Here is an 11236-nt window from a genome sequence, read left to right as displayed (position 1 = left end):
TTACAACAAACTGCTGATGATTCAGCATATGCAACAAACATAAGGAGCTAATGTCAAAGACTTGATACAAATGGGTAGATTTGGCGAGATAGCCATGTTTAGCTAAGCGTTACTGGACTGCGAACACACATTACTAAGCAGGTTGCTATCACAATTTCATTGATACTTAAAGAGTTGATGGATTTTCCACGGATCACACAGGCTAGTTTTATTTTGAAAATTCTTATCTGTGGCAACCCCTAACCCCAGCCAAAAGAATAAGATTCAAGCATAAGGGCACTTTGCACAAAAGACTTTTTAAAAATGCCAACAAATATATAATCAGCCACGTTTTAGCGCCCCCCCCCCCCCCCTTTTTTTTTTTTTTTTTTTTTTTTTTTTTTTTACACTTAAACCTTGAGTACTTGAAATGGAAAGCTGTAAAAGTGTTTTGTCACACCAAATTCCACACTTCGATCATTCTGGGTGTGACCTCGGCCAAGGTTACAGATAGGAATTTTGTTAAAAAAAATAAATAAATAAAAACTGAAGATCTGCACGTCCAATCACCCAAATTTCAAGAAAATCCAAGATGGTCAAGATCACAGCCTGCCTGATCCATAATGACAGGTCGCTTTGCCTAAAAGACCTTTTTCCATGATTGCGAGTGAACCGCTAAAAAAGTAACCTTATCCTTTGATCAACAGTCAGTGAGTGTTACTTCTTAAGCTGGACGACTGCTTACACATGCTTATCTTATTACGGTCATCCTGGAAACGCATCCTTGCAAGTTTATGTCATTTCCATACTGGTGACTTTGTTGGTAATGTGGGAACGTCTGGGAACACACTCCAGGTTGAACTTGCTCTCGTAGATGGTTGGGCAAAGCTTCCAGCGGTTATTTCGATAGATTCCCAGGTAAGTGTACACGTCCGGCTTGTAGGACAGCGGGCATTTGACCCCCGTGGCACGGATGACCGAGTCCAACTTCACAACCTCGCTCTCGTCAGTGAAGTTGTTGTTGTAGATGCAAATGACCTGCTTTCCCTGTGCCTTTGGATCATAGGTACTGACTTTAACAGAGGAGATCTTCCCGTCCAGAGTTGCTCTGGCTACACACTCCCAAGCGTGGTCCAGCTTGAAACCAGAGTCCAAGTGCATCAACCACTTGCCTGAGAGCACTCCATGATTGAGTGCCAGTTCCTTCACCGTCTGGAAGCTTACAGGTCGGCCACTGGCCAGCAGTCTCTCCCAGCTCTCCTGAAGACCTGTGACGTCCCCTATGTCGGGGCAGAAGCTGGGTCCGAATACGGCGATCCACCCCACAGGGCGTACACCGCTCTCCTCGTCGCCAAACCTGTGTACCCGTGAGGGTCTGTTGCTCTCAAGCCAACCTTCAAACTCTGATCTTGGAGTCCTTCGGGAGTCAAAAACAATCCAGGGGTCCATGTCGGCAGCCATGGCCTCGGCAGCGTAGAACTCTGCAGAACAGGGGTCGGGGTTCTCCACCTCGCCATCTCCGGGGGCCTCTTCCTCCTCCATAATGCTGTCAGCTAGAGGAGAGATGAGGAAAGTCGGTTCAAAACCAAAGCACACACATTTATTATGTTAGGCGGACAAATCTACAGATTTTGCACAACTAAACTGACTGGATTTGGAACAAGGCTCTTAAATGGCTTAAAATGTTAAATGCATAAAAAAAAAGCCTCGCAATTTTAACAAGATTTCCGAACCCAGAGTTGGAAGTGGTAACTTCCGACTTTACGACATGTCGTGAACGCAGCATATTTCTGGCTCTGTTCCGGAAGTTCCAACCTTCGCTTTACTGCTAACTAGCTCTGTTGTTAGCAACACTTGTTTATGACTTCATTTTTTTTTCACATAACACAATGATATATTACAAAATAAGCATGCGTTGTTTTAATTACACCGGAATGTAAGAGTGAACACGCAGAAACGTTTTCTAGTTTCTCATTAATGTAACACAGAAAAAGTCGGCACCAAAATCACCACATTTATCGACAAACGACGCTCACCTGCTGCCGATTAACTTTATTGTCCGGTGTCGCACAAACGCTGTTTTAACGATTCAACCAAGAAGAAATCCTTTAAATAATCAACAGTCCAGTCGCTGCCTGCGACGACGACTTCGTTTTCTGTCGAGTTTATTGGCAGTTTTCAAACTGACACGGTGCAATACCGCCACCAACTGTTTGGAGGTGGAGTATACCCTGTTCCCTCTAAATATACAATTACGTGCCTTCAAGCAGGTGGTGTAAGTGTAGAAAAAGAAAGTAATCCCTGAAGTGTTAAACTGTTTAGTCCTGACATCACCTCATAGAATTATTCTTTGTCTGTTATATGTTTGGCACTCCAGTAACACATGCTCAACAGTCTCCCTTTTTTACTTTCACTTTTGATACTCTGTGTGCTTCTTACCCTGTGTGCTGTTATACAATGCTGCTGGAACCTCAGTTTCCCTGAGTCTTCCCAATGGATCAGTATAGTTCTGTCTAATCTAATCTAATTATTTTAATCTTCTATGTTCTGCCCGATGATTAGGCTGAACAGTTGATCGCTTCTGCCAAGAATGCCAGGAATTTCACATTATCCACTGAAACACTTGTCTTATGTAGGCCTCCACTGTCTGGTCTTGATTTCTGATAAATCTCATCCCGACTCTGTTCAAGCATTTTGCTGATACCACAGTGTTCCTTTTTGTACCAGTGTGACAGAGGACCTAACTTTGTGGCCGGGATGGCAGTGGGATTCGAACACCAGACGGCTTGAACTGAAGACCAAATCTCTGTCAGGTCAGCCAAAGGGGAATTTCCCACTAGTCAAGCTAGTAGGAACATCTTTTCAATCCGGACTTCACCTTGCTACATATTTCCCCGCCATTTTTTACTTTGTCCCGAAGTCACAGGTGCATCACCTTGCTACATATCCCACTTCTGACACCACATGTAGCAAGTTGAAGTCCAGATTGAAAACATGTTCCTGCATGCTTGGGCAGTAGGGAATTCCCCTTTGGCTGACCTGGTAGAGTTTTGGTCTTCAGTTCGAGCAGTCTGGTATTCAAATCCCATCACCATCCCGGCCACAAAGATAGAGCCTTTGGTCACACCAGTTTTCCTGAGAACCTCAGCATAGGAGAGCTTTTCCTCCACCCGACTCTCTGTACTCTGAACTCTCTGTCAATGTCATTTTATGTTTAGCCAAGTTTTTCATAACAAAAACAGAGTGCAAAAAGTTATTTTGAATTATATAATAAATCTTTAAAATTATGAATACTCCTAAAGTACAAAAACTATACTCTTTTATGACTGACATTGCCGATGATTCGTCATTGTGAATACACAATGTGATCCCTTTGCTTATTATTATTATCTTTTTAGTTATTTATTTTAGAACTATTGTATGGTTCTGGGTGTTGTTTCACTGTTGCAGAGGTTTGTTGATTTGTAGCCATGTTTGTTGTTTCTTATGTCAATAAAATTTGTTTTAAAAAAGTATTCCATTTCACAAATAAAAGTACCAATTTACAGTTTTTTTTTTTTATCTTTATTTCAACAAATACAATAACAAACAGTAAATGAACAAAAGACAATGGAAAGCGAAACAAAAGTAAAAAATAAAATAAATTGTACAATAACAAAAGTAAAAGGGATTCCTTATAGCCATTGACAGTTTTATGACAGTCGGGAGAGTCTGTATGCTTAATATTGCTTATTGTTCAAATTCAGTCCGTGTAAATTAGGAGTCCTTTCAATACTCTGCATGTTTGGTTTCTTCCGCGTCTCAGAAACCACGTCACTTCCTGCCATCTCCCTGCCTGCGACGACATTTTGGATCTGTTTGTGTTCTAGAGCTTCGACACGCGTGTCGACTCCCAAAACAACTTCCGCCGAAGCTTCGCGTCGCGTAGGCAACGGAAATGTCAGCAAATGCCGCCATATTAGAAAGGTTTCTGAGTTAAAACAAAAATATCCTACATCCCTCTACTGTTTCGACGTAGTTGCTGTAGTTAGCATTAACTTGATTAGGTTGTTTTCTTGAATAAAGTTAATTTATTCGTTTTCATATGTATTTTGGACCATAAGATGGCATTAATGTTCAAACTGACACTTCTAGTGTTGAATCCATTTTTGTAACTTTTTTTTTTTTTTTTGCTGCTATAAATAACAACAAATTTACCCCACATAATCATTTAATGATATTATTTTAATCTATAATTTTGAAAAATAAGGAATAAACCACATATATTCCTAAACTTTGGAAGATCCCATCAGATTGTAAACACAATAATTCACAAACAATAAGTGCTATCATCTTCTGACACACCGCATTAAAAGGGCATATAATGATGACAACATTTTAAAATTTGGTCAATTTTGATGCACCTGATCGACCATGTAATGTCCCAACAGATGTGCCTGCCACCTGCTACTTGGTGTGTGTATTTATTGCAGGAAACTCCTGTGGATGTTCTACCATAAATGTTGCTGGAACCCCAGTTTCCCTGAGGGAGTCTTCCTAAGGGATCAATAAATTTCTATCTAATCTAATCTAACTGCATTGATGATGGATTAGTAGCAGGTGTGGTTCCCAGTGATAGAAGTGAATCATATTTGCACAGAACTGCACTAAACTAAACAGCTACTTCCTGATTGCTTAACAGTGGTTCCATATTAAAACTTAGTGGCAGACAAATATATGGGATGTTACATGAGCAAAACAAACTTTATTTTTCTGTTGATGTTGTAGATCAAAGTTAGACAAATTTTGGACACTTTATCATCATGATATGCCGGTTTAATTTGGAGACTTCAAAGATGCCACCATTTGTTGTGTTTGAGGTATTGTGTAAACCACCTGCAAGGGACTGGTCATTCATTTAGTGTATTTTTACAGGTTTCTGTCAAAGCCTAGGCATATTGTAAGAGTTGCTGATGAAAATGGGCAAACTGGAGACACAAAAATGACATTTCAACACAAACTTAACATGTCCACATTTTCTGAAAATTAAGAAAAAAAATGTGAACAGAAATACTTTTTTGTACTTTTTTTTGAGTAAATTTTTGAAACTACATAGTCAACTATATTTAATCTCAAGAGACTTGAACATACCCCGCTTTTCTCAGATAATGTGGGCAACATTTCTGAGCGGTCGTATGACACAACGTTCGATACGGAGCTCAAATTGGTATCGGCAGACGCTTCGAGGATTCAGACACGCGACTCGTGACGTCACTCGAAGCCACAGTTCTCTGCGCGGTAGCGGTGATTTTTTTTTTTTTTTTACGCGACACAAAATAACAGCCCGCAGTGTACAGCCCTTTGTTATTATTCTTATTTTTTAAGGTTACCGAGTTTATTTAGTAATGCCCAGTAAAAAGAAGAAATACAACGCCAGGTTTCCTCCGGTGAGTTGTTTTGTGTTTAACCGGCGTTCCATTAGCGAGCTAGGTTAGCTTGTCGTGCTAACTTGAATGGGGTTCGGCCTGAAAAGAGTTAGCCGACGAGCTAACTAGCTAATGCTAAGCGTCTAGAACCAAAATATAAGAGTAATGGGTGGTTAATTTGACTCCAACTGATCACATTGCCTGTTATCCATTTATTAATGATTTTGCTTTTGTAGGTTTAGGAAATGAGGTGTAAGTTATGTTGCTGGTCTGCTGATGTAGCGTTGTTTTTAGCCGGATAAGCTAGCACAATCCGGCTCAAGTGGCAACAAACGAATGAATGAATTGGTGCCAAATGCTCCTCTTTAAAAAAAACAAGCAAAAAACGTCGTTTTTGTGCGTTTTACACATTTCACTGCACAAAATTGCCGTTGAAATTCGATTCACAGATTGCTATAAAAGTATGTGCTTTATTTCAAGTAACATTCCCATTAGTGCAACATGTTTTTCTGCTGCACACGCAGAAACTCAAGTTGTTGTTCTTCCAGGCCAGGATCAAGAAGATTATGCAGACTGACGAAGAAATAGGCAAAGTGGCTGCTGCAGTACCGGTCATTATTTGTATCCTTCATGCTTTTTGTTGGTGCTGTGCAAGATGCAGGGTCTTGCAAAAAAAAAAAAAAAAAAGTGTGAGCGCTTTGTTTGTCTAAAATGAGAATGAATGCATTAAATGTTCAGAAGTAAAGACATTTTTATATGCAGTCTCTCAAATTTCAGACTATAAGTAACTGCATGAAGTAAAGATGTGTTGTTATTCACACAGTTCATTTCCAAGTCTCTGACTATGTCTTGGGCTTGATTTACATCCGTCATTAAGACATTTAAACAGTGTGGTGCGATGTGCTAAACCTGTTTTTAGCAGGCAAAAACTGAGTGATCATGCAAGAAGACTAATGATGGCCACAGAGACATTTGTGAGAAGAAATCTGAAGGACTTGCAAGCTTCTGTGGCTGTGATTGGCGAATGTGGGTACTGTAAATTGTTGTACCACCGATCATAGATTCACAGTGGGGTGTAGCCAGTACTTTGTAAAAAAAAAAAAAAAAATGCACATTTAAGTGTCTTAAGTTATTGTGCTTTTAGTAAACGAGGTAATAGTACCTGTGGGCATATGACCCCAGTGACTTTGACCCTGATGCCTGGCCTTGGGCAAATTGCTCTCTCCTGTGCAATTCCAGAACCTGGCTGCATATGTGCACAAAATTTGTTGCAAATGAGTGAAAAGCTTTCATTTTTGACCTTTGAACCCCATGACCTTTACACGAATGAGCAATCATTGGTAAATTAGTTTTTTGTTCGTTTGTTTTTTCTGGGAATTCCAGAACCCGTCCTCATCTGTGTGTGGCAGGTTTGGTGGATATCTGAGTGAACAGTGCAAATTTTGACCTTTCACCCCAGTGACCTTTGCCAAAACAAACACTTTTAGATAAGATTTCTGCAGTTGACCAATATCCACATATATACGCTTTGGTGAAAATTGGCCAAATGACCTGGAGGAGACAGGGAACAAACAACACAGACATAAATGAAAAAACATTTGACGCCAAATACCTTTGGCAAAACAAACTGCTCAACGGAAATTCTTGGGCCAAGCTTCTCAATCGTCACCTTTTTATGAAACCCAAACGTGAAGCCATTTTCATTGAAAATTCATAAGTTTTTGAGATTTTGTGCAAAGCATATTCTACTTTTGTCAGTAATAAATTACAGACCAAAGTCAAACGGTTTGTGTTGTTTTCCAAAACCCTGTTCTCATTTTGTGTTTGTGCAGTTAGGAGACAATCTGTTATGTGTAAATAATAAATGCAGCCATCTCTTGCTCGCACATTTCCTTCACTGAGACATAAGCGAGGGCCCTGGAGCTTTTCCTGGAGTCGCTGCTAACGAAGGCCTGTCAGGTCACCCAGTCCAGAAATGCAAAGACAATGACGACGTCACACCTGTGAGTTTAAAAAAGCGCGGTGTGTATTGCAGTGTGAAAACGGCATTTGAGTGGGACTTCTTTATGATGACAAGACGTGTGAATCCATTCTGACGCACTGAATTTGGGGTGTTTGTGTAATATTTTTCTGTCAGATTTGTCAACATTTTGTCATTTGTCTTCCTGTCTGTCGTGATGACGTAAAAATGACTGATTTTACAGATGATCAGGGTCTCCTCGGTAAAACCAAACAGCTGAGGTGCTCAGCTGGAAGGAAACCCAGCACTGTCTTGCATTGTGTCTTTTTAAACTGATCAGAGTTGAAGTATCGTTAGTCAGCAGCATTTGTGTTTCTGAACTTTATTGTGAAATGTCAGAACAAAAGACTGGTATTTTTCCTTTGTGCTGTATTTGACTGTGAAAATGACCAAAACACAAAACAAAATGATCTGTTTTTATTATTATTTTTCTTTTAGGATTTTTAATTCGGATCAAGACACTTTAAAGCGTCATATTGAAAACTCTTATTGTTACAATTTGGACATGGTGTCGTCATCAATGTGTAATGTCCATTTAACGTGTACTTTACTTTGAAAACTATGACAGTCTCTTGAAAGAAATGATCCACTTGGGGATAATGTGTGTTTGCAGAAAGCAGTGCATTGAGCTCGAGCAACAGTTTGATTTCCTAAAGGACCTGGTGGCAACGGTGCCAGACATGCAGGGCGAAGGGGACGAGAACCACACCGAAGGGGGAGGAGAAAAAGTTTCCCGCAGGTATTGCTCGGCCTTTTCTCAAATGGAAATGTTTGCAGTAGCAGTGGGATGATCAGTGTTTGAAACGAAACAAATTCTGGTTCAGGGAAAGGGAAAGCTTGACATTTGTGCGAACAGCTCACACGTCAGTTAGCTCAGTTTGTAATCTGGCACTGTAGATCTTTGCTAAGTAATAATCAGATAAAGCTTTTATTATAATCTTATTTATTTGTTGCATAAGATTTTATTTCAACTAGTCAGTTGTGTAGGAGGGAAGGGGATCAAATAGGAACAATACACAAATTGTGCATCCTCATATCCAACAAGTGTTTTTTTTTCTTCTTTTTCAAATTGTGCCTTTACTTAATCTAAAAAAAACTGTACGGACTGTGAAATGAAATGTTGTCATACAGTGTATGACAGAATTGCAAATACCTTATTTTTCAAATTATGTTGCACTGGTGTATTAGTTGCATCTGTCCAAAAATGCGTCATGAAGATGAAAGAACATATATGTTGCATTTATTCTTGAAACATGGTGCAATCGCTTCATGCAGCAAGAAACAAAATTAATTCAGTTTGTGCATTATTTATCTATAATGCAAACACCGTTAGCAAGCAGAAGCTAACGGGCTAGTTGATGCTTATATATGAGGCATGAGAACTCGAGAGGAAACTGTTTCTGGTTGTCGCTGAACATCAGTGAGGAGGCAAACGTGCATGTTTATCTCTCCTAAATCTAAACAATTTTTGAGAAGTAAATGCATTTTTAAAGCATAATTAGCCTTACCTTAGCCTTGCTACCCTTGTTGTTGCTGTTGTGGCTGTCTAGTACATTCCAAACAAGTGGAGTTCTGGGTAGCTCCACCTTGGAATTAACACTGTTGAGGTTGCCTTCCACATTCGGACGTGTCTTTTGTCTGGTGTATTGATGCAATGTCGGCTATTTGGAGCATGAAAACTATAACTAAATGTTATTCAACATATCATCCAAAAGCAAATGAAATAACCTGATAACTTGCTTCTACATTTTCTGAATGTTTTTATTTCCTTCAGAGGTCGAAAGCCAGGTTCGGGTCGCAAGAATGGCGGAGCGGGCTCCAAAGGCAAAGACAAGAAGCTGTCGGGCACCGAGTCGGAGCAAGAGGTGACGTTTCATTTACTCACAGAAGTCGTTAACTGTGTGCAAGTCAGATTTGTGCTCATGGCTCACGGCCGTGTTTGCTTCACGGAGACAGGACGACTCTGAAGACACGGAGACGGACGTAGACGAGGAGGACACCTCTCAGTCGAGCACAAACCTGCAGGCTGCATCCAAATTCCACAGGTACACACACACATAATTTGAACTTCTCCAGTTGTGTTTTCTGCACGCTGAGTTGTAGCCATGTTGCCAGATTGGTGCTGGTGCTACAAAAATAAATTAAAAACAAGCAGAGGCTTCTGATTCAAATGTGATGGAAAATAACTGATAATGGTTAAACGATAAATCACACCAGACCTCCTCAATTCTCTGATGGTACGTGACAGCCAGAATCCTGCAGATGGCGGTGTTTTTCCCCACTCCAGATCATGTTGAGGAAGAAGTTAGAAGTTAGGCCAGATTTTATGCTAAAGTCATTTTGAAGTCTTTGCTCCTCTGTTGTGCCCCTGCAGCCCAAACGCGTCTCTGCAGTACGTGCCCATGGGCAACATGGTCTCAACGGGCAGCACGGCCTCCGCACAGCCCCGCACTGGCCTGACCTTCACCCCCCACCCCTCCAGGATAAGCGTCGCACCGCCACCACCCGCAGCCTCGGTGGCGCTGAAACGCGAGGACGACGATGAGGACTATGACTCTTAGCTCCCCGCCGTAACGCACAAACGCACCCTGACACGATGATCAGCTTTATTTTCAGTTCTTCATTGGTTCTTCGGGTGGAGGCTCTGAGGAGAGGAGGGGAAAAGACTCGACACTGACACCAAACCCCTCGACAGCGAGCTTTAAGAGGCTGCCGCTTCAGACCGCCAGGTGTTTTAATTTTCTCTTTTTTTTTTTTCTTCTTTTTTTTAGATTGTTTTAGAGGAGAATTGAAGCAGGATGTTTTTTAACCAAGATGTTCTAGTTTGACTCTTAAATATGAAATATGGCAGTCTTTTTTTTTTTTTTTTTCTTTTGGCCGTAAGCCCCACAGACGGGACAGGTGTGGTGTGTGTTACTTTTTTTTGCACTTTTCCCTCTCCATTTCAATCGACACCAAACATAAAATGAACATATCAGTCCTCGTTGTGCAATCCCTCAGGTTATTTTAAACAAAATAATGTATATAAATGGTTGTTAAAACCATATTGCTACCTTTGGCGTTGTACACACAAAGGCAGCTACTTCAGCTGAGTTCCCGGGGAATCGAACGCGGTCAGCACTTGCCTAAATAATTCGTGATCGGCGTCTCTCCTCTGACGTGTTGGTAATGTTATCGATTGGCTATGAAATACTCCTGTGAAGATGTGAGCTCAACTTCCCTGACGTCGTCCCAACCGTAACCTAAACAAGGAAGCAGGTGGATTTTTTTTTTTTTTTTTTTTTTTTTTTTTTTTTTTTTTTAACAGTTGGGTATCAAATGAGAGATTTATTATTTTTTTAAATTTGTTTGTATTTTTAATTCATGTTTTTATTATCGCTGTTTGGCCGCAGCCCTGACGTCTGTAATTCTTTTGATTTATTTTTCACTCTTGACTGCAACTGTTGTTATAATGATGGTTACTGTCATAATAATTGCAAGAACTAGCGCGATTACGCAGCTAACTTGACCACTGTTGTGATAAACGTTAGTTGTGTAACGTACGCCTCTTTACATAAATTATATCTGTAGATTCTTAACTCTGATAATCACTTTCCTATTATTATTCCAGTAGTGGGTGAAACTACACCGAAAACTCTACTTTTTAATCATTATTACAGGAAACGTAATACTTTTTGCAGTAGTGATTGAGTTTTCTGTGTATTTGTGTCAACAGTAGTAATAATTATAACCGTATCGGCTGAATTTGCCCTGGAAACATCACCGCTGTTATCATAATTATTGCAGTCGTGAGCAAAATTGCCCAGAAAAATAATTATTAGACTAATGGCTG

At 40.3% G+C, this 11236-nt stretch overlaps 2 protein-coding genes across 3 annotated transcripts; one reads left to right on the top strand and one right to left on the bottom strand.

The window, feature by feature from the left end:
* Nucleotides 1–523: 523 nt before the first annotated feature.
* c23h11orf68 (chromosome 23 C11orf68 homolog) lies at nt 524–2147 on the bottom strand. Its single transcript, XM_034164214.1, has 2 exons — nt 2016–2147; nt 524–1532 (listed from the first exon to the last, which is right to left on the bottom strand). The coding sequence occupies exon 2, from the start codon at nt 1519–1521 to the stop codon at nt 772–774; it is 750 nt and encodes a 249-aa protein (XP_034020105.1). The 5' UTR covers nt 1522–1532; nt 2016–2147; the 3' UTR covers nt 524–771.
* A 3096-nt stretch (nt 2148–5243) lies between these two features.
* On the top strand, nt 5244–10424 carry drap1 (DR1-associated protein 1 (negative cofactor 2 alpha)). Of its 2 annotated transcripts, none has more exons than XM_034164842.1 (7): nt 5244–5405; nt 5909–6005; nt 7294–7387; nt 8018–8143; nt 9179–9269; nt 9361–9449; nt 9779–10424. In XM_034164842.1, the coding sequence occupies exons 1-7, from the start codon at nt 5364–5366 to the stop codon at nt 9963–9965; spliced, it is 726 nt and encodes a 241-aa protein (XP_034020733.1). In that variant the 5' UTR covers nt 5244–5363; the 3' UTR covers nt 9966–10424. The 2 variants fall into 2 exon arrangements, with proteins under 2 accessions (XP_034020733.1, XP_034020734.1); XM_034164843.1 differs by having other exon boundaries at nt 5247–5405; nt 5933–6005.
* Nucleotides 10425–11236: the final 812 nt, after the last annotated feature.

The sequence above is a fragment of the Thalassophryne amazonica genome, chromosome 23 (genome assembly GCF_902500255.1).
Source record: "Thalassophryne amazonica chromosome 23, fThaAma1.1, whole genome shotgun sequence".
NCBI classification, from domain to species: domain Eukaryota; kingdom Metazoa; phylum Chordata; class Actinopteri; order Batrachoidiformes; family Batrachoididae; genus Thalassophryne; species Thalassophryne amazonica.
Note: the sequence above shows the minus strand (reverse complement) of the source record. Positions and strands in the feature narration are given on the sequence as shown.